This window comes from Paroedura picta, chromosome 7 (assembly GCF_049243985.1).
Source record: "Paroedura picta isolate Pp20150507F chromosome 7, Ppicta_v3.0, whole genome shotgun sequence".
Taxonomy (NCBI): Eukaryota; Metazoa; Chordata; class Lepidosauria; order Squamata; family Gekkonidae; genus Paroedura; species Paroedura picta.
Window position 1 is genome coordinate 58,448,014 of NC_135375.1, and position 24,196 is coordinate 58,472,209.

General features: G+C 44.0%; 1 protein-coding gene across 1 annotated transcript in view; it reads left to right on the forward strand.

Moving 5' to 3' along the window:
• SLC27A6 (solute carrier family 27 member 6) overlaps positions 1-24,196 on the forward strand; it is a 45,435-nt gene that overhangs the window by 15,660 nt on the left and 5,579 nt on the right. Inside the window, exons 6-8 of the mRNA XM_077344468.1 lie at positions 14,968-15,058; positions 20,659-20,857; positions 22,778-22,875. Of these exons, the coding sequence (XP_077200583.1) occupies positions 14,968-15,058; positions 20,659-20,857; positions 22,778-22,875 (388 nt within the window). The remainder of the gene's footprint in view (positions 1-14,967; positions 15,059-20,658; positions 20,858-22,777; positions 22,876-24,196) is intronic.

A 24,196-nucleotide genomic window follows, 5' to 3' on the forward strand; every position in this document is an offset into this window, starting at 1 on the left:
CTATGGCTCCCGGAGAGGAAAGCTATGGCAAATCTAGACAGCATCCTAAAAAGCAGACATCACCCTGCCAGCAAAAGTGCTTTTAGTCAAGGCTATGCTCAGTTGCGATGTATGGCTGTGAAAGTTGGACGATAAGGAGCGTCAAAGAATTGAGGCTTTTGAACTCTGGTGCTGGAGAAGACTCTTGAGAGTCCCTAGGACTGCAAGGCGAACAAACCGGTCAGTCCTAGAGAAGAACAGCCCTGACTGCTCCTTAGAAGGCCAGATCCTGAAGGTGAAACTCAAATATTTTGGCCACCTCATGAGAAGGAAGGACTCCCTGGAGAAGAGCCTAATGCTGGGAGTGGTTGAGGGCAAAAGAGGAATGGGACGACAGAGAATTAGGTGGCTGGATGGATTCACTGAAGCAGTCGGTGCGAACTCCAGGGAATGGTAGAGGACAGGAAGGCCTGGAGTATCATTGTCCATGGGGTTGCAATGGTCAGATACAACTTTCCACCTAACAACAATACAGAAGTAAGTTCAGAGACACCACTCTTTGCCTCTTATTCTGGCCTGATATGGCCACTGCCTATTCTGGTCATTCCTCTAAACCTCTATTTGTGCTTGCAGCACAGAAACACCCCTCCCCTTCCCACAAGTGAGGTTGCGTTTCAGGCTCCTTTTCATTGGATCCTATGCAGCCCATTGGGCATTAAAGGTGGTTTCTGCATGTGAAGATATTGAAGATCATGTGCTAGTGGATAACACAAGTTAGTCTTGTTAGATGATACATAAACAGATGTTTGTGCTAATGTGTGTATTAGATTGTTGCCTGATTAATCTAACAATGAAGAAAGTCTACATATTTGGTTACCCGATTATTTAAAAAATGTCCTGTGCCACAGCGTTGATTTCTTAGGACATATTTGTTTTGAGAGCACTAAGTCCTTTGTATACCTTATTTATATCTGCCGAATCTGCTGAAAACTGTAAGCAGACTCCTAAGTCTGTTGCTTTATTTTTATCGTACTTGTTTCTGAAGTGTCTCTCAGGAGCTTGTTAGATATAAAAGGATCAACCCAACCAGCACTTTGACTCCAGTGGAGAAGGGATACATGCACTGTAGCCTGTAGAAAGAATGTTTTGTGTGGGAACATGAATAGTTTGAGCAGGGAACTCATTAGCATAGCAAGCAGTAAACAAGCCTAATTTATAACAGTGCATCGTGGTAAACTTTCAAAATATGTTATCAAGAGGTTTCTGCTGTGTAGTGCCTAATAGAATGATACAATGGATGGCATGGCATAGCTGATCCTATGCATGCCAAGCAGCAAGTTAAAAAAACAATCAATCCCAGGAATGGTAGAAGCAGAATTGTAATTACATGACTGTATACCCCTCGGAGCCCCGCAGCAACTTCACATATCTAGGGCCCTTTCTGCACCAGAGTTTCCCAGGGGGGTTCTCCATGCATTCCTGCCTGATTATTTTCCCCATTCCGTATTCCACCCTGCTATCTAAGCAGATGTTCCTCAGGGGGTTTTGTTTGTTTGTTCTGCACTGATTTTCCAGCCTTCTGGTTTCAGCATGCATTCTGTGCACTGCCAGAGAGCCAGTTTGGTGTAGTGGTTAAGAATGCGGACTTCTAATCCGGCATGCCAGGTTCTGTTCTGCACTCCCCTACATGCAACCAGCTGGGTGACCTTGGGCTCGCCACGGCACTGATAAAACTGTTCTGACTGGGCACTGATATCAGGGCTCTCTCAGCCTCACCCACCCCACAGGGTGTCTGTTGTGGGGAGAGGAATGGGAAGGTGACTGTAAGCCGCTTTGAGCCTCCTTTGGGTAGGGAAAAGCAGCATATAAAAACCAACTCTTAATCATAGAATCATAGAGTTGGAAGGGGCCATACAGGCCATCTAGTCCAACCCCCTGCTCAACGCAGGATTAGCCCTAAGCATCCTAAAGCATCCAAGAAAAGTGTGTATCCAACCTTTGCTTGAAGACTGCCAGTGAGGGGGAGCTCACCACCTCCTTAGGCAGCCTATTCCACTGCTGAACGACTCTGACTGAGAAAAACTTTTTCCTGATATCTAGCCTATATCGTTGTACTTGAAGTTTAAACCCATTACTGCGTGTCCTTTCCTCTGCAGCCAGCAGAAACAGCATCCTGCCCTCCTCCAAGTGACAACCTTTCAAATACTTAAAGAGGGCTATCATGTCCCCTCTCAACCTCCTTTTCTCCAGGCTGAACATTCCCAAGTCCCTCAACCTATCTTCATAGGGCTTGGTCCCTTGGCCCCAGATCATCTTCGTCGCTCTCCTCTGTACCCTTTCAATTTTATCGATGTCCTTCTTGAAGTGAGGCCTCCAGAACTGCACACAGTACTCCAGGTGTGGTCTGACCAGTGCCGTATACAATGGGACTATGACATCTTGTGATTTTGATGTGATGCCTCTGTTGATACAGCCCAAAATGGCATTTGCCTTTTTTACCGCTGCATCACACTGCCTGCTCATGTTTAGTTTACAATCCACAAGTACCCCAAGGTCTCGTTCACACACAGTGCTACCTAGAAGCGTATCCCCCATCCAGTAGGCATGCTTTTCATTTTTCTGACCCAGATGCAGAACTTTACACTTATCTTTATTAAATTGCATCTTGTTCTCATTTGCCCATTTTTCCATTGTGTTCAGATCTCGTTGAACTCTGTCTCTATCTTCCGGAGTATTTGCCAGTCCTCCCAATTTGGTGTCATCTGCAAACTTGATGAGTAGTCCCTCCACCCCCTCATCTAGATCATTAATAAATATGTTAAAAAGTACCGGGCCGAGCACCGAACCCTGAGGTACCCCGCTACTCACCTCTCTCCAGTCTGATGAAACACCATTGACAACAACTCTTTGAGTGCGGTTCTCTAACCAATTCCCTATCCACCTAACAATCTGAAAATCCAGATTGCAGTCCTTCAACTTATCCATCAGAACATCATGGGGAACCTTGTCAAAAGCTTTACTAAAATCCAAGTAAATGACATCAACCAAATTTCCCCGATCCAGCAAACCTGTTACTTGGTCAAAAAAGGAAACTAGGTTGGTCTGGCAGGACCTGTTGGAGACAAATCCATGCTGACTTCCTTGGATCACCAAATTGTCCTCCAGATGTTTGCAGATCGCTCCCTTTAATATCTGCTCCATTATCTTCCCCACAACAGAGGTCAGACTCACTGGTCTGTAGTTTCCCGGGTCATCCTTCCTCCCTTTTTTGAAGATTGGAATAACGTTTGCTCTTTTCCAGTCCTCCGGGACATCTCCAGTCCTTAAAGAGGTTCCGAAGATGATGGACAAGGGCTGTGCAAGTTCTCTGGAAAGTTCTTTGAGTACTCTCGGGTGCATTTCATCTGGACCAGGGGATTTGAACTCATTCAGTGCAGCTAAATGCCTCTCGACCACCTCTCTATCCATGTTAACCTGCCACCCAGACACTATCCTTTGGCTACAGCCATCTCTAGATGTGCCTAAACACTTTGACCTGTGGGAAAAAACAGATGTAAAATAGGCACTAAGCCTTTCTGCTTTCTCTGCATCTTTCGTTAGAGTTTGTCCATCCGCACCCAACAGCGGGCCTATTTCCTCCTTTACTTTACGTTTGCTCCTCAGGTAACTGAAAAATCTTTTCTTGTTACAATGGGCTTCCCTGGCCAATCTTAGCTCACTCTCAGCTTTGGCCTTTCTGATGATTGATCTACAGTGCCTAGTAACCTGTAGGTACTCTTCTTTAGAGCTCTGTCCTTCCCTCCATTTCCTGAACATTTTCCTTTTCTTTCTTAGTTCCTCTTGAAGTTCTCTGTTCATCCAAATAGGCTTCTTAGAGCTCCTGCAGTGTTTTCGTATTTCTGGAATAGTCATTGATTGAGCATGCAATAGCTCTTGTTTGAGTAGCGCCCACCCTTCACATGCTCCTTTCCCTTCCAGCATTCTCGTCCATGGTATGACACTCATCATGTCTCTGAGTTTATTAAAGTCTGCCCTACGAAAATCCAACATCCGCGTCTGGCTACAAGCTTCCTTGGCTCCCCATCTCAAAAGGAATTCTATGAGGACATGGTCACTTCAACCTAGGGTCCCCACCTCCTTCACCTCATCCATCAACTCTTGCCTGTTGGTCAGTATTAAGTCCAGTATGGCTGAACCTCTTGTGGGTTCATCTACCATTTGATAAATGAAATTGTCAGCCAGGCAGGTCAGAAACTTGCATGACTGAGGACGCTTCGCAGAGTTTGTTTCCCAGCACACATCTGGGAAATTGAAGTCACCCATGATGACAAGGTCCTGCCGTTTGGATATTTTCTCAAGCTGCTCACAAAGTGCAGCATCCACATCCTCTCGTTGGTCAGGCGGTCGGTAGCAGACACCAACCACCACACTGTTTGTTTTCCCCTCACTTATTTTCACCCAAATGCTTTCCACTGTAGATATGCTCTCCTTCACTAGAATTTCCTGACAGGTAAGCCCTTTCTTCACATACAGTGCCACTCCTCCACCTCTTCGATCTATTCTGTTTTTTCTGAACAGTTCATATCCATCCACCATTACATTCCAGTCATGAGAATCATTCCACCGAGTTTCTGTGATGCCTACTAGATCATACCTTTCCATCAGCATGAGAAGTTCCAGCTCTTCCTTTTTATTGCCCATGCTTCGGGCGTTAGTATAAAGACCTCTGAATCCTTTTACTTTTGGTTCCCTATGAGCTGGCCTTGCCGGTTGGGCTGCCTCCGATAGTTTTCCTTCCATACACTCCCTATGTTGATCGTCTCCTTCCCCCAGTGGCTTTAGTTTAAAGCTCTCCTGATGAATCTCCCCAGGTTCCTGCCAAACACATTCTTCCCCAGTTTCGATAAGTGCAGTCCATCAGGTGCTAGTAGGCCTTCCTCAAGAAAGCCTATCCCATGTTCCCAGAAACCAAATCTCTCCTGCCGGCACCAACTACGCAGCCAGTGATTCACCTCCATTATCTTCCTCTCCCGACGCATTCCTCTTCCCTTGACAGGCAAGATTGAAGAGAATACGCCTTGTGCCCCCATTTGCTTGAGCTTCCTCCCCAGATCTTGATAGTCTTTTTTAATAGGAGCGATGGTATTCAGGGACATGTCATTCGTAACTCTTCTTCTTCTTAAAGAGTGGATATACTATAATTTGCCTCAAAGATAGCGAAGAAAAAAGTTTTAAATGGAGATTGGAACCAGGGTGTGTGTTTCCATATTCCATTGTGTGTGCCTGTGGTCCATGTGTGTGCACACGTGTATACATCCTTAAAGGAAGAATATTATAATTTGCCTCAAAGCTGGGGTGTTTTTATGCAGAAATGTTGCCAGATTCCCCCCCCCCCTTCCGCCACATTCGGGATGCTGGTCCTCCACTTTAAATTTGTAGGTAGCGAAGATAGACAGCTCATTTGCTTAACAGGCTCCAGCTTCCTTTCCCCTGTTTCATCTTCCTGCCCTCTTCCCCCACCCACCCACAGCTGCAGTGCAGGCTGCCCAATGAGCATTAAAGGGTCCATAGCCCATAGGGGAAAAGACAATATATTTTTAAAAGTTTTAAATGGAGATTGGAACCAGGGTGTGTGTTTCCATATTCCATTGTGTGTGCCTGTGGTCCATGTGTGTGCACACGTGTATACATCCTTAAAGGAAGAATATTACCAAAATCACTTTTACATGGACGCAACTTCTCCCTCTCTCCCACCTCCATTCCTTGCTCTGCTACCTCATGTCACTTTGAGAAACTGGCCCATCCATCTTCTGTAGCCATGTCCTCTGAATTACACCACTGTCATTCAGTGCATTGATGCATAAATGCATTAATCCTATCATAAAGGGAGGGATCTACAGAGCAATATGTAAAAGTTCTTTACAAAATCTGATGACGTGCTCAGTTCACCGTCAGCGGTAAGTAATAACAGACTACATAGAGGAAAGAGGGTTCTGAGCAGCAGGAAAGATGCATCCCTGGCCTGGGTTATTGTGTAGTGCAGTTATCTGCGGATGAATAGGTCTTAAATTTGATACCTGCTGTGTGCACCAACTACATTTTCCCCTGCTACTAAAAAGCACTTTTGCTTCCAAAAAGCTTCATGTTTACGTCAGATAACTGTGGCTTGCCTGTTATTTTCAGTCTTCCTTATAATGTTTGTCTAAGACCACTCTGTACTTTAAACCTTAGTATCTGTACTTTAAATCTTATCATTTGTAGCTAGATCAGTGGTTGTCATGCCCTATTAGTGGATTTGCATTTTAAAAATAAACAGACTGTAGAAAAATGAATCACATGTGCAGAACTATATGCTGCTAACCAAGCCGGGAAGGGGGAGTAGTTTGGGCCCTGCAATTATGGACTACGAAAATAAGTCTGCTCTGATTTTACAGCCATGTTTTAAATGTGAGCTTTTCAAAAACAAAACTTTGAACTAAATCATTCAGAATTGCATGCAGAACTTGGAAAGATAAAGGGTGGTGGTGGTTTTGCATATCAAAGCCTCTCTGGGAGGTTCTTTCCCCTAATGCCACCCTCTGTCCCCAACCTTGAAGAAAAGATTGCAGCCATTTGAGGGCTGCACCTGGTATCCCCTTACTGGCTAGGCATTGGACTAACAGCCCGTGATCAACTGTGTCAAATGCTGATGTCAAGTCTAGTAAGGTTAGTAGCACTGATCTGTCTAGATCCAGCTATCTGAGTGTTTGTGTGGTGACCAGAGCTCTCTCCATGCTGTGTCCAGGTCAGAAGTTGTATTGAAATGTATGTATCCAGGAGGCTAAATAAACAAAGGAAGTGCTGAAGCCAGTAGTGGTAACTGTCTAAATCCCAAGTTATCCTGATGTTAATGGGCATCAATAAGGTACAGTAATGGTAAGCTGATGATAAATCAGCTACATGCGAATAGCAATCACCATATTTTGAAAAGCAGCAACCAACCAGAATGGTTAACATTGGTGGCCACTTGAAGATCAGTCTGTTGAAGATTGGAGACTAAAGGCCAGAGCCATTGCTGAGCCAGAGCCAGCAAACATGGCAAGCATCCACCATGAGGGAAAGGACATGACTGATACTAAACACAGCAAACTGAAGACAGCTACCCAGAGGTGAGTTGGGGACCAGCAGAAGTTGGCTGGAGACCAACATGGCTGGAAATGACCATGGCAATTTTAAGACAGGTACAGAAACAACTATAGCTATATGGAAACCAGTCAGTAGTCTAGATTACTTGTGTCTCCAATAGCAAGTCAGTGTTCAGATTTCAATTTAGTGGGGTATGTCTGTGTGTGTGTGTGGGGAGGTTGGAAATGATTTTGGTTCATTCTCTATAGGGAATCTTTCCAGGAATCTGGAGAGACAGGGTTTTTTTTCCCCAAGTGACACTGAGATTTCAGGTTAAGTACTTCTGCCTGACCTTCAAGTTTCATGTGACTTGTACCGAGAGATCCAACCCTGAACAAGATGCCCCCATCCATCCTTCTTTGGTTCCTATGGCTGGGGGAGCTGGGATATTTCATTTTTCCAGGCCAAAAAACAGCCAAACACACAAGAGTAAGCAACCAATGGCTAATCCCAGTGCAAATAGAAGCAAGAAGCTCAACAGAATCTATAGAATAGAGAATCCCAGAAGAACCACAGACCAGTGTGGCAAGCCCTGCACATTTAATGCCAGATCAGCTAATCTAAGCCAAACCAACTGAAGCAAGGGAAAAAGAGTCCATCCCTGCATAACCTATGTCAGACTACAGAAGCCAAGCAGAACCCAGGACAATGTGACAGAGTAAACCCAACAGAACTAATGTCAAACAGGAGAATTCCAGCAGAAGCAACATGACAAATTCTCCTTAAGATGAGATCCCTTTTCCAAATGAGAACTGCTTCCCTCCACTCTCCTCATTGTCTGCAAAATCTGCAAAAAGCACACACAGACCTCACTCCACCAGGTTTGCTACTTTAAAATGTCAGCCCCAGGTATTCCTAGATATTCTGAAATATTTCCAGGAATATTTGGAATTGGGATATCAATATTGACCAAGAACCTCTCAAGTGTACCTCAATCTGGAATATACCAGGGAAAATAATAGTTTTTTAATATATAGTTTCATACCAGCTATATCTGTATTTTTAGGGACAGACCAGACATGACAAAGTTCAGAGATCTCTGTTCATAAGTAAAAAGCAATGTGCAAATATATATAACCATAATTTGTACTATGATCCTACAGGGAATGGAGAGGATTTTAGCCTTTCAACCCCTCACAGTTTCTTTCAACTGTCACCGTACACTGTTATCATTGCTTTAAAGGAGAAATGACAGGTTTTAAAAGAGCCAAATTTCCGCCCCTTCAGGATGCTAATAACAGCGTCCCCCTCCCAATTTGATTACGAAAACCATTGAGCATTTTATACTTGCATCCTTGACAAGTATTTTTATAACATGTCTACCACCTTCAGAACAGGATATTTATTTATTTATCAATCATATGGCATGTGTAGTGTAGCCAGGAAATCCTAGGATTGACTGTCAGCCAGGCAAGAGATGTTCAGAAGTATTTTATCATTGCCTGCATCTGTGTCATGATCCTAGTGTTCCTTGGAGGTCTCCCAGCCAAAGACTCTGCTTGTCTTCTGAGTTCGGGCTTGCCTGGGCTATTCAGGTCAGGGCTGAACGGGATAAATGGACTGAGATCTCCACTTCTGTTCTACTGTGTCTGACAAAGGGAGTGTTGATTCTCGAAAGCGTACACCCTGGTTTCTAAGGTGTTGCTGGACTGAATTCTAGCAAAACCAAGTAGTTGTTGAAGGCTTAAACTGCCTTTCCCTTTTTCTCTTAGCAGCCTGGAGATAAAGAAGCAATTGTGTATATTGAACTAGCTCCCATTAAAGAGAAGGCTGAGCTGTAAAGGAAGCCTCTGTGAAACTTTAGAAAGTGGCACTTTTTTGCAGCTTGAGGACTGCAAACTCATAATGTGTTGGTCCAATAGAAGGCTCTTTATTCTTTTGTCTCTCTGTCTCACTGGGGAATTAGAAAGAAGCTGCTTATCACATTAGTAATAAACTTAGCATTTTGGCAGTCTTGAATTCCTGAAGTCTTTTGAATAAAGTTACCCTTCTAGCTTTCATTTTGGAGTTGTTCCCAGTTAATTGGTGCAATCAGTGACAAGCTGTGGAAGACCAAACAGACAAATAAGGAGAGTTCTATAGACATAGCCTAAGCTTAACAGGCATTGATCTATTGTAAGACAGAACGAAATTTCAGAAGCTCTATGCATTACATATAACCACTGTTAAATCTTCTGAGCTGCTAATGCTTAGGATATTTGTATTAGTTGGGCTAGCACTGTTGGACTTCTGTATGGAAATAAATTACATTATAAGTTAGACTTAAAAGTGAAATTGATATTGTTAATATTAGTGATGCTGCTCTACATTAATAATTACCAGAACGTAGTTTGTAGCCAGTAGTTAGCATCTGATTATTATTTCCCATCTGTAGGGGAACAAGCCTAAGCAGGTCTACTCAAAAGTAGATCTTTTATTCAGTAGACCTTTTTTATTGAGTGAGGAAGATTGCAGCCTAATTACAAGTGCAGCAGTTAGACAATCAGGTACACATAGAGGTACGCATATATATAATATGGTATAGGAGCAGCTACCAAGAGGGAATTTATTTGCTTATTATCATACTTTAAAAGGTAAAGGTATCCCCTGTGCAAGCACCGAGTCATGTCTGACCCTTGGGGTGACGCCCTCTAGCGTTTTCATGGCAGACTCAATACGGGGTGGTTTGCCAGTGCCTTCCCCAGTCATGACCGTTTACCCCCCAGCAAGCTGGGTACTCATTTTACCGACCTCGGAAGGATGGAAGGCTGAGTCAACCTTGAGCCGGCTGCTGGGATTGAACTCCCAGCCTCATGGGCAAAGCTTTCAGACAGCTGCCTTACCACTCTGCGCCACAAGAGCCTCTTGTGGCGCAGAGTGGTAAGGCAGCCGTCTGAAAGCTTTGCCCATGAGGCTGGGAGTTCAATCCCAGGAGCCGGCTCAAGGTTGACTCAGCCTTCCATCCTTCCGAGGTCGGTAAAATGAGTACCCAGCTTGCTGGGGGGTAAACGGTAATGACTGGGGAAGGCACTGGCAAACCACCCCGTATTGAGTCTGCCATGAAAACGCTGGAGGGCGTCACCCCAAGGGTCAGACATGACTCGGTGCTTGCACAGGGGATACCTTTACCTTTACCTTTTTATCATACTTTGTTGATTTACATTTACCTATATTCTTTTCTCAAGAGAGGCTGCATGACTGGGGGTTAAGAGTAAAAACTATGTTGGCAAAGATGGGAATGAGGCAATCGATACCTTAATTACTGAATAGTTTATAGCTCCCTGCACTTTGCACATGTGTTGAACTTTTGTAGTCTTAGCATTTGATTCATATTTATTTAGATTCTGCCAGAGCTCTTATTTTTCTGCACTGAGGTGTGTTGGAGCCTCCTTGGCTTTTTGGATTTCTTTTTCTGTAGTGAAAATAGAGCTCCTACCACATGGAGGCACAAAAATATGATGTTTTCCCAGCACACCTGAGTCTTCAGTGTGAGTGCCTGGAATCTTACTAACAATATAGCCCAGGGTTCCTTAAGCTATCCTAGGTATGAGAAGTCTTTGTATGTGTAATTTTTAGGGATTCTGATGTCAATGCTAAGGACTCAGGCATGTGGAATAACCTATGGTCCTTGGTATCTGGGATGCTGCAGTAGAAATTTCAGCTAGCACCCAGAACAAGTGCTCCTAGAATGACAACCCTGCTGCAGCTGCCAGCTTTGTTATACTCCTGATAAATTTCAGAAATTGACTGAGGGGCAGCATGAAAACATTGTTTGTTTAACTCAATTCAGAATCAACTTGGCCTTAAAACTAGCATTTTCAAAAAATTAGGCACCTACATATCTATTCACTTAAAAAGAAATGTTTAAAATGATTGTCTAATATCTTAAACTTATTTATCTTTCACTTGAGTTTCTTTCCTGTCCAACTTTTTGGCCAAGGAAAGATGCATTAAAAAAGGAAAATATGCATATTGTAAGCCCTGAGGCATTGTCAATTACTCCTACACATAATTAAATTTAATAATTTGTTTAACTGGAGAAAACTTTTTTTGTCCTTATAGAACCAAAGTCCCACCTACAGTAATCTAAATTAAGCTAAATTAAAATAATGTCCTAACTAGACATTAGGAAGACATAACTATAAACATTTTATTTAAATCAAGTAAATGATATTTGTTATGCTTATGAAGTCTTTCTTGTTTATTGACACTATTCAATATAGGATAATGAGAAAGAGTACCTTAAAACTTGTTTGGCTCAAAGGAATTCACTATTAATATATTCTTTAAAAATCCTCCAAACTCTGCTGGATTAGACCAGTGGTCCAGCATCCTGTTTACTATAGTCGCTGCCCCAAAAAGGACAAATGGGCTACAGTCTTCTCCTCTGTCTCACAAGAATTGATACAGAGGTATAGTATTTTCAAACCCAGATATCTCCTTTGGCCATCATGGCTAATAGCCATTGATGGATCTTTCCTCCATGACTTTGTATAATTCTCTTTTAAAGCTAGTCTAGTCAATTATTTCTTGTGTGGAAATTCATTTCCTTTACCCTTAGCGACAATCTTTATAAAGCTGAAATCTACAGTGTAAGAGTAGAAGCAGAAAGCAGCAGTTACCATTAAGCAGTCTCTAGTCTGAAGCCTGAGATCTTCACAGAGTTTACTTTACAAACCACACTGATTGTGCTTGCTACTTGTGTCTTGGAAATATAGCATATATCAGCAGTGTCCTTTTCCTTCCAAAGAACATGGACCCTGCAAAGTCTTCTTTGATCTATCTCTTTGGGAAGAAAAAGAAAATACTGATATTTCAAAGTCCATAGTTCTGGAGAGAAGGAACTGTACCTTACATTGATCAGAATAGCCAGTACATTTAAATGGAAGTACACTAAGAGCTTTAGCCCAAATGGCATTGTATATGGGGCAATAAAAGAATATGTGCTGTATGGTTTCTATAGAACCTTGTTTATATGGGCAGTGTCTCTGTGTGTAAGGAATCTTCTGAAATCTCCCAGTCATAACTGCTGATGGAAGAATGTTAAATCTGGCAAGCATAAAAGCCCTGCATTGCTGGGGATTGATGAGGTGAGAAAAATAAAACGCTAATTTATCAGATGATGGTGGGACACCTATGAAAAGTGGAGAACACGTTTTTCTAGCTGCTTCATTCAGAACCTGGAGCTCAATATCTAATTTTCTTCATTTTATAATTTTATATATCGACTAGATCTAAAGCCCATTTTATATTGGAATAAAATGGGCGCTAGATTGTTCCTCCCCCCCCGCACAGCAAAAGGCCTCTGCGTGGGCGGGGACAACATTGGTCGGGTGTGTGAGGCAGGCCACGGCATGGATGGGCCTGCAGAAGGCCTTGTCCTCCTGGCCCCCACTGAATGGGTTTTTCGGGGCTGGGGTTGGAAGGGAGAAATGGTGTGGAGGGTGGTTTCGTGCTCGCGGCTCTGGAGCGAGCGGGCGCTGCGGGGACGCCATGTTTGGGGCATCCTGGGGTGTGGGCGTGGTCGGTGGAGGTGTGGCGTGACGGCGTGGGAGTGGGGCGATTAGGCGGCGAGACTAACCTAGCTTCGGGTGTCTCGGAGTGGTGGCGAGCGTGGAAAGTGTTGGTAAGTCCCCGGGGTAGTCCAGGGGGTCGTCCTGGCGTGCAGGCGATGCCTCGTTGAAGGAGGGGAGGCGGCAGGAAGCCGGGCGGGCTTGTGCGGCGGAGGCGTGTTGCTGGCAGTGGAGCGGCTTGGTGCCGGCGTGTCCATTGGCGGCATTCGGAGGCGCTGAGGGCCTGGCCCCGGAGGTCGCGGTGAAATCAGCGGACAGGTGGGGAAGGCAGTAATTCATGTGCTGGGGCTGCGGGCGGCGGCTGCGGGAGACGGGCGATCGTCGTCAGCCTCTGAAGGGTGCGGGAGGACCTGGGCGGCGGCGAGGGTGCAGGGCCGGTCTTCGCGGGGAGTACTTGTCAGTAGGGAAGGGCCATGGCTCGCTGGCGGGAAAGGAGCAGGGTGGCCGCGTCTTTGACGCGGCAGCCCTGCTCCTTTCCCAGCAGCGAGCCATGTGGGCGGGCCAAGTGGCCCAGGGTCCAGGGCGGGCCAAGTGGCTACGCACGCCTCCCAATTGGCCACTTGGCCCCCAAGTAGCACTCGGAGGGGCCCAAGAGTTCCCTGTCCAGGAGTTTTTATCCCGGACAGGTCCCGCCCTAACTCCTCCCCAAGAGCCCTTACTGCTTTATTTAGTCTGCGGTGCCCCGCACCGCGGGACATTTAAAAATGTTACAGGTGCTAAGTCCATTGAATCCAGAGAGATGCCAAGCATTTGGATTTTTCGCTCAATATAATTAAACCAGTTGGAAGTCTGTTGTTCTGAGAGCATTAGAAAAGTAAAACTAGAGGATTCAGAATTCAAGACTAAACACAGCCAAAACTTAATAGTGAGCAGCCAAGCCCTGGTCTCCAACAATCTTTGATTTGTTTTCTAGCAGAGAGCACCGTAAGGTACACAATTAGGGATGCCCAAACTTCTTCACAAAAAGGAGGACTGAGTGCTTTCAACTGCATGGTTGAAACCACATCCATATCGGGATTCCATCAAGGAGGTGAAAGCATGTTTTAGCATTAAAAACTTTGAGAGCTGCTGGTACAACTGTGATTGCCCTTGGTGTAGAAGAAGCAGGCAACAGCCTAAGCGCTGTTCCTTGCAGTGTTTATTATATACTTCCGGTGTACAGTCCAACTTGCATTATAATGAAAGTGTACACCAAGGTATTTAAAATGCTTAACTTGCTCAATGATGTTCCCTTGGATGTTCCAGCTAAAAGGTTTCCATGATTTTGCAAAAATCAGCACTTTGCACTTCCCATAATTCCATGTGAGCCTGTTAGATTCATAATATACTAGGCATTGGTTGATAAGGCACTTTAGTCCAACTCGTGAATAAGACATATTGTTATTTTGAAAAGTTTCAGATATTCAAAATAACAATAGTCCTGCAGTGTATCACATTGGTCAGACGGTACCTGGAGTACTGTGTGCAGTTCTGGAGGCCTTGCTTCAAAAAAGACATGGACGAAATTGAGACTGTGCAGAGGAGAGCAACGAGAATGATCCGGGGCCTGGGGACCAGTTCCTATGTGGAAAGACTGAGGGACTTTGGAATGTTCATCCTGGAGAACAGAAGGTTGAGACGGAACATGATTACTGTATTTAAGTATTTGAAAGGTTGTCACTTAGAGGAGGACAGGAAGTGATTCCTGTTGGCAGCAGAGGATACAATAATGGCTATAAACTATGTGTAGAACTGTACCAGCTAGATATCAGGGGGGGGGGGGAAATTTCAGTCAGGCTAGTTCAACAGAGGAATCAGTTGCCTAAGGTGGTGGTGAGCTCCCCCTCACTGGCAATAGTTGGACAGATACCAATTGTGGATGCTTTAGGTTGATCCTGCATTGAGCAGGGGGTTGGACTAGATGGCTTGTATGGCTCCTTCCAACTCTGATTTTATCAGTGGATAATAGTCTTAACGACTAAAGGAAATATTCACAAGTAGTAGAAGTCAGAATTGCTGTCCTGAGTAGCAACATCAAGGTAAGGCCTCCATGAGTTGTTAGTTCTCAAGGAAGCTGTTTGGCAACTGTGTGAAACAGGATGCTAGATTGTATGGACTGCTGGTCTGATCCAGGAGGGCATATCTTACATTGTATATTTTAGAAATTTTTATGTAAGTAGAGGGCATTAAAAAGCTGTATACAATCATTTCAATGTTCAATGTTCATTAATATGTTATGCCATTGATGTCATTGTACAAATATTACTGAGTCCATTTTTTTCTATTTTTTCAGCTCTTTTTCCCGTTTGACTTGATTAAGTATGATTTTCAAAAAGAGGAGCCAATCAGAAATAAGCATGGATGGTGTGAAAGAGTAAAAAATGGTAAGGACTTTATCAGGATAGGTTCAGCATTTTAAATAACAGTACTCTGTTGCAAAATTTATATTAGGCCTCAAAGATGCTTTGGGTTCAGTGTTTGGCAGTGCCTGGGAGGCTACAGAAAATCCCCTTCTCACTTAAAATACTGCTCTGGCCAGGGGTTAGACACAGCCAAGCCATGTGTATTTCTTCTTTGCAACTCTCTGCAGAATTGAGGCCATTGCACAGCATTATTCCGCAGATGAAACTGGATGCTGTTGCAGCATCTTTTGTATCCTGTTTCATCTGCACAACAACCCTGATCTTTATACTGTGAAGGTGAGTTGTAATTCCAGGAGCTCTCCAGGCCCCACCTGGAGGTTGGCTACCCCTGGGTCGGAAATATTCCTCTAGTTTTGGAGGTGGGACTTCAACATCATACTGTGCCTCAGAGTCCAGCCTTCGAGGAGGCCACGGGTGCGATTCTGGTCCCGGGAGGGGGGGGAAGCTTTCCCCCTGGCCCCAAAAGCACACCTAGCGCCCGTTGTATTTACAAGTACAATGGGCTTGGTCCATAGTTGTACAATAAAAAAAATGTAGGGAAGAAAGCACCATTGTAGGAAGTTGTGTGGACGTATTAAAAAGCATAGCACAGTGCTTCAGAAGCTTAACGAAGGTGGAGAAAATGGAAGAATGATTTTCCTCAAAAGTGTTTCAGCCACTCATTGTTAACCTGACACAAGTGGTTTTGTACGAACAGCCAAATGCTAAAATGGATCTGTATGAAATGACCAAAAAAAATTCATTATCAATCATTTTCTAAATCTGATTACAAAGGCAGTTTGAAAATGGCCAGACTCTGAACTTAAAAACTCAAGATAATGGAAAATACAATTTGTTAATGCTGTACTTTAGGGTGAACTCTTTTTTTGAAGTAAAGTTTGGCTAGTTTTAGACATGTGAACAATCCCTTGCCTCAGGCCAAAATCTATCCATCCATCTTCTACCTACCACCTACCATCCATCCATCCATCCATCCATCACATTTATATACTGCCCTCCCCAAAGGCTCCGGGTGGTTTACATGGAACTGAGAACTATACAAAGAACCATACATATAAATAACTGTAACATTAATAATACTAACTGATTATAACAGGGTAATTGAGCAACATTAAACAGTAATAATTCAAACAGGTCCAGGGGCGGAATGCCTTGATGGATTTCTGGGGGTGGGGAGAGGGAGGGGACAGGGGCCTGCAGATGTTGTTTGTGCCTGGTCTCAACCAAATGCCTGGTGGAAGAGCTCCTTTTTGCAGGCCCTGCGGAACTGTTTTAGTACACATATGAAGTACACAAGACGGCTTCATGATTGGACACAACATTTTGGGCACCTGCTTAGTGCTTAATAAAGATCAAATATATATATTCTGATGTCCTATAGCTTCATTGGGTGGACACCAAATTCTAATTCTTGTGCAGATTTGTGGCCATTAACCTAATTCTTAACGTTATATTATCTGTAATTTATATATCATTTTAAGAGCCTCTTGTGGCGCAGAGTGGTAAGGCAGCCGTCTGAAAGCTTTGCCCATAAGGCTGGGAGTTCAATCCCAGCAGCCGGCTCAAGGTTGACTCAGCCTTCCATCCTTCCGAGGTCGGTAAAATGAGTACCCAGCTTGCTGGGGGGTAAACGGTCATGACTGGGGAAGGCACTGGCAAACCACCCCGTATTGAGTCTGCCATGAAAACGCTAGAGGGCGTCACCCCAAGGGTCAGACATGACTCGGTGCTTGCACAGGGGATACCTTTACCTTTTTATATATCATTTAGAAGATTTCAAATGCCTTATTTGAGTTTTTGTTTAATTTACTGTTGTTTGTAATATGTCCCAGTGTTTACTATACTCATACATATATTTTATAAATTATTATTTGCTGATGTGGTTTCAAGGATTTTTTTTTAATTTGCAGGGTTTGAAAATTTTTAAGTCTAATGGCTGCTGCCATCTGGTGGCCATATGTGAACCACTTTGTTTCTTTTTAACTTTAGCTTTTGAAGCCAGCTATTATTTCCTTTTGATAATTTATATGAGATAAGGAGCATTCACAGAAAATCAATTGAATACAACACTAAGGGTTGCTAGTGATGGGTTGAGAAAGACTTGGAGATTTTGGGGTGGAGCCAGGAGTGGACAGCATTGGCCCTCGACCCATACCAGTCTGGCTTCTGCCCTGGCCACGGGGTGGAGACCGTGCTGGTCGCCCTCATGGATGATATACGGCGCCAACTGGATTGGGGCGGCTCTACCATTCTCGTGCTTCTAGACCTATCGGCCGCATTTGACGTGGTCGACCACGAGTTATTGGTACACCGCCTCGCCGGAGCTGGAATAAGGGAGACTGCGCTTCAATGGCTGGTCTCCTTCCTCCAGAACCGGACGCAGAGGTTTGCGATGGGGGAGAGTATGTCGAGCCCTTGTGAGCTCCCTTGTGGGGTTCCGCAGGGGGCGATACTCTCTCCCACACTTTTTAACATCTATATGCGCCCTCTAGCCCAGCTGGTCCGGGTCTATGGGCTGGGTTGCCACCAATATGCAGATGACACCCAGCTCTACTTCCTAATGGACGGCTGGCCGGACTCCACCCCGGATACATTTGCCAACTGTTTGGAAGCGGTAGCTGGATGGCTCAGGCAGAGTCGCCTGAAACTCAACCCCTCCAAGACGGAGGTCCTGTGGCTGGGCAGAAGAGGGCAGGACCAGGAAGCGCGCCTCCCATGCCTGAACGGGGTGCAATTAACACCTGCACCAGTTGCCAGGAATTTGGGAGTGACATTTGATGCCTCCCTCTCGATGGAGGCTCAGGTCACCAATGTAGCTCGGACGGCATTTTTCCATCTTTGTCAAGCCCGGCTACTAGTGCCCTACCTGTCCTCGGAACACCTGGCCACAGTGATCCATGCAACGGTCACTTCCAGATTAGACTTCTGTAACTCGCTCTACGCGGGCCTTCCCTTGTTTTTGACTCGGAAGTTACAGCTGGTCCAAAATGTGGCTGCCAGGGTCCTCACTAGAACACCTTTGAGGGTCCACATTCAGCTGGTGCTTCGTCATCTGCACTGGTTACCAGTCTGTTTCCGAATCAGATTCAAGGTATTGGTATTGACCTTTAAGGCTATACGCGGCCTGGGTCCCGTCTACCTGCGGGACCGCTTGGTTGCTTATGCCCCCCGCAGGGCACTCTGCTCTGCGGGTATGAATTTACTGGTTGTCCCGGGCCTACGGGATGTTCGCCTGGCCTCGACCCGGGCCAGGGCCTTTTCAGTCCTGGCCCCAACCTGGTGGAATGAGCTCCCAGAAGAGCTAAGGGCCCTGCGGGATCTACCAGCTTTCCGCAGGGCCTGTAAGACGGAGCTCTTCCGTCAGGCATATGGTTGAGGCCAGGGCAGCTCTCCCACTAATCTATCAGAGGATCTCCTCCAATATTGAAATCTCTAACATCGAGATCATGGTTAGATCTATTGTATTGGTGCCACCCTCTTCTGAACATTATTCTCTCCACCAGGCTGAACTAAGATCAGAATTGTGACCACCGCCACTATATGTTGTATGTAACTTTTAATTGGGGTTTTTATGGGGATTTTATTGTGTTTTAACTATTTATGTTGTAAACCGCCCTGAGACCTATTGGGAGAAGGGCGGTCTAAAAATTAAATAATAATAACAACAACAACAACAACAACAATAATAATAATAATAATTTGGGGTGGGGCGGGACCTCAGTGGAGTATAATGCTATGGAGTCCATCTTCCAAAACAGCCCTTTTCTCCCAGGGAACCAGTCTCTTTAGTCTGGAGAAAAGCTATAATTCCAGAGCATCCCCAGGTCCTACCTGGGTACTGGCATCCCTAACAACACTGTCACTTTTTCTGATCTTAGAGCTTAGCATCTCATTTTAAAGCCTGTTCTATGGCAATCATAGTGGTGAAGAAAACATATATCTCTGCCACCATTGCATCAACACAGTGTAGACCTTCTGAGTGGTCAGAGATCTATTGAGATATGGCCCAAAGGATGAGGTTGACCACCCAGTGGCTCATTATAACCAATTTGCCCAATACTTCATGGATAAAATATTTCATAATCTGGCAATGGTCATTTTAGGCAGTACCAGCTTGTCTTGCTGAGTGGTACTCACTAACTGCATCACTTCATTCAGGATGCAGATGTGGCTAGGATTTTTTTTTTTTTAGAAACTGGAGACCTATCATCTGCTTGTATGACTCTTGTCTCTCTAGGTTGCATAAATATACAGTTTGTTCAGATGCCTTCTAATCTGGGTTTAGCCCTTGTTATGGGATTGGTTTGAAACTCAAATACTTTGGCCACCTCATGGGAAGGAAGGAGAACAGCCTAATGCTGGGAGCAATTGAGGGCAAAAGAAGAAGGGGACAACATAGAATGAGATGGCTGGATGGAGTCACTGAAGCAGTAGGTGCAAACTTAAATGAACTCCGGGGAATGGTAGAGGACAGGAAGGCCTGGAGGATCATTGTCCATGGGGTCGCGATGGGTTGGACACGACTTCGCACATAACAACAACAACATGGGATTGTTTATGGGACACCTGGACTGGGAAAAACAACACAATCACATTTTCAGCATAGGTCATCCACCATGGTGATAAAGGCTAATTTGGTCCAATAATCAGATCTATAACCAGATTGGAAGAGTTCTAAACAATTTGTATCCTCTAGGAAAGCTTGATGTTGTCCAGCCGCTCACCACCTGTTCAATCACCTTGCTGAGGAATGGAATATTAGAGACTAGGCAATAGTTATTAAAATCTCTTCAGTTCAGGGTAAGCTTCTTTAGAAGTGAACACACCATAACCTCTCTCAGACCGTTTATGCACTGGGAACTTCACTGCCCCAGCTCCCATGCAGGAGCACAAATGGGAGGCAGATGAAGCGCACTGGGCCAAATACTCCCCCATGTGGGTGCAGGAGGAGGTGGGGTAACCTGCCACAAGTAAAACTCCAGCATGCAGCCCAGCATGAAACCTCCAGTGCGTATACGGTCAAAAGGAGGTATTAATTATGTCTCAAACCTAGTCAGCAAGTCTGCCTGGGAGGTTTAAGTAGTCAGGAAGGGGAAAGGTCATACAAACAGTAGGCCCCAGATTTTCAAGGATACTGTCTACATCCTTAAGATGAATAGAAAACTGTTCCAAATAACCAGACAAGTTGGCACTCTGAGATTCATGTAATTGTTCTTCTTTAATTATCTATGTAACAATGATGGAAGGTATAATTTTCTTTTGTTTTAGTCAGTGTTAATGCAATAACTATGTTTAAATATTTTTTTAAGTTTTAGCAATATTATTTGTATACTGTACCTTAATGAAGCTAAAAATCTTACTGAGATGTACTTCCAACCAGGAACCAGATTGGGAACCAGTATAGATGGGCTGAGACTAGTGTCATATGGTCCTATGTCAACATCTTGGTTCCAGCATTCTGAAACGGAATTTTCCAAACATTTTCTCAAGGGCAGTCCACATTAACTGCCTTGTAATAATCTAATCTAGATCTGTGTTGCTCTCTATAATTTTTCTCGCAGGTGAGGCTGGCCTTCTAATATCCAAAGTGAACTCAAAAAATCCATTCTTTGGTTATGCTGGCAATAAGAGAGATACAGCAAAGAAATTACTCTGTGATGTGTTTAAGAGGGAAGATTGCTATTTCAATACAGGAGATCTGATGGTCCAAGATCAACACAACTTCCTTTACTTTTGGGACAGGACCGGGGATACATTCAGGTACAGAATTTAAGTCACGGGGCTGATCAAAATATAAACATAATACATAATTTTACTTTGTACTTTGTTTACTGTGCTGATGCCAAAGGCTTTTATTTGAGTTCAGCTGATTTTCTGACCAATTGCCAATGAAGTGTAATTTCTTCTGTTTCAAGGAATATTTTACATTAAAAAAAGTCTGTGAATAGTGTCAAGAGACTGACTTGCCTAGCAGTCCCTAGGTTTTTCAGGAACATTGGTTCAGGTTTCATGCCTACAAAATCATAGTAGCTTTATTCTCCCTTGGAATTCGAGGTGGCCTCATGATACCAAGACGACTATTTATTTATTTGTTTGTTTGTTTATTTATTTATTTACATGTGCATAATATAGCCTAGAGATCATAAGATTATCTGGCTGCCATTCAGAGACATTCAGAGGTGGATTGCCATTGTTGCAACTTTGGTATCCCTTGGAGGTTTCCCCTCAAAGTGCTAGTCAAGCCTGACCCTGCTTTGCTTATGAGATCTGATGGGATTGGGCTTTCCTAGACTATCCAGGTGATTGGTTTAAACCCCCCACTATCAATACACCTGATTGGTTAAGATCACCTGGTTAGTACCCTATTTAATTGAGCAACTAGAATTATGGCAATGCAGATAGCCTGGTATAAAGGAAGATCTTTCATCCCAGTCTGTACCCCTTGTCTGGATTGTATCTTCCTTCGGGTCACCTCTTGATTCTGGACCAAATTGAGGGCATTACTAGTTGGAACATCTGCCTGAGACTTTGGATTTTGAAACTATTTGGACTCAGGTAACATATGGATTAGAGAACTAATGCTTGTAAAAGTGCCTTAGGTTAGACATTTAATTTTTATTATGTTCCTCTTGCTGTATACTGCTCTTAACTATATATATAATTGAGTGTGCATACTACCCGATTATATGCCAAGCCTTTCATTAGCCCTCACTGGGGGAGAGGGTGCTCCCTACACTGAGGGTCAATCAGAGCTCTTTCCGACCCCCATCGTCTCCCTACTTCGTGCAGCTTCCTGGGAGAGCTAGAAAAGGCTGCCCAGACGCACTCTGCAGTTGGCATGCTGTACTCCTCAGCCTCTTGGCCCCTGGGAAAATGAGGGAGGCCATCCAGCTGTGATCCACTGCAGGCACACCATGCTCCCTGACCTCCTGGCCTCCAGGAGACCAGGGGAGGCCATTCAGGCCTGCTCTGCTGTGCCAGGCTAGACAGCCCACTTCGTGGGCTGGCCCGCTCTGCTCCGTGGGAACCTTCCTGCTCTCCATCCTCCTTTCTACAGCCTGTTTTGAAAACAGGTTGTCCTCCAAGTATTGTATATACCTCAAATCCTGTAATTCTGTTGTGTTCTTGGATTTGGAGGCTTCTGTCTGAATCCAGTAAGCCATTCGTTGGCTACAGTTGCCAGAGTAATTGTTTTGTGGAACTCAGCTTGCAAGGTTGATTTCTTGATCACAATCTGGGAGAGATATCTGCTCTATCCTTTGGTCTCTTGACTGGAGGATTATTTAAAGGGTGATGGCTAGTTACCCTAGGTCCTGGTCACTTGTTTGCCAGCATTTTTTGCTATCACCTTTAATAAGAACATTTGACAGATAATTCTAATTCTAAAGTAAAAAGTAGAAAATATGTTAGTGATATACCAGTAACACCTTAAAATATTATTACATCAGTAATATAAATTATACAAATTAATAGTGTGACCAACAACAGCAAAACCTATTTCTGTTAAGAAGTTGTTCTCCAGAACTTTTAGCCCCAATCCTATTTGAAACAAAACATATATTTTATTTCATAAAAATGCTTACTAGCTTTATACAAACAGTTAAAAACTAAAAAACAACAACATGATTTGTTGTTTTCATGAGGCACTAGGCATATTTATCTGCACATGTTTTGTTTTAGATGGAAAGGGGAGAATGTTGCCACTACAGAAGTTTCTGATGTCATTGGTATGTTGGATTTTATACAGGAAGCTAATGTTTATGGGATTCCTGTGCTGGGTAAGAATGCTTATTTGTTTTTCTTTCACTTATGCTGTTTCACTTGACATGTTCACTTTGTAAATATTGGCATTACAGATGGTGTATTCCTTGCAAATAAGTTTTCATTAAGAGAATACTTCTTAGAAATCAATCCTCTTATCAAATATGACTCTTGATATTAAGATATTTGATTGCCTGATAAATTCCTAAAGCACCCTTTCATGCTCACGGAGGAACCAGCATGGTGTAGTGATTAAAAGCGATGCTTAAGAGCAGCAAATTCTAATCTGGAGAACCAGGCTTGATTCTCCATTCCTCCAGATGCAACTAGATTGGTGACCTTGGGCTACTCACAGAGCTGTTCACATAAAGCAGTTCTCAGAGCTCTCTCAGCCCCAAGCTACCTCATAGGGGAGAGGAAGGGAAAACAACTGTAAGCCTCTTTGAGACTCTCTCAGGTAGTGAAAAGCAGAGTATAAAAGCCAACTTTTAATCTACATTTATAAAGGTAATAAGGATCTTGAAAAAGCCACCCTAAGCCAGGAACTTGCCAGGAGTGGATTGGAAAATAAAAAAGGCCCTGGTAAAGAACACAGCTCCTGATGGAAGGAGGAAAAGAAGGACGAAAAACATCAATCTTTTGTCTCTGCCCGCCAATAGAGGGAGAAAGAAATAGCAGCTCATACCCATCACCTTCAACAGTTCACAATGGCTTCTCTTGCATGCTTGGCACATGGTGGTGGACTGTTAGCTTGTGGCAGCTCCTGCCCTGTTCAACCTGGCCCACCTGTTGTAGGGGAGAACCCGGGGAGGGGGGGGAGTTAGCAAACCATCTGCCCACAGAGACTTTTCCTTATTGTCTTAATAGCCAAACATTTCCTGAATTTTGAGTCATCAAAGCTGGAAACTAGTTGCCACTCATTTTTTTTAGATGGGATTTTTACTATTATACAAGGAAGAATTCATACTTCAAGTGGATCACAAATGCCTTTTAAAAGTTGGCACAAATCAGTGTTTCTAATGGACCACTGCCCATTAGACTATAAACCTGCTGCCCTTGGAAACCCTGAGCTGGAGCCTATGAAGTACAGTCAGGAAAAAAACTTGCAAAAATGGATCTATTGTGATCTTGCTGTGTTCCCTCCCTCATGGGATTTTTCATATCTTCCTCTTTCATGCTGAGTAGCCCAAATATCTATTTTCTTCTTATTAGTTGATCTATGGTTGTCCCATCCTGTCACATCTTTAACACATTTTGATCCCTTTTATAAATTGGAAATGGCCTCCTGGGAGGAGACTATCCAGGGCCCTGTCCATCCAGTGCATCTGACTCTGTCTG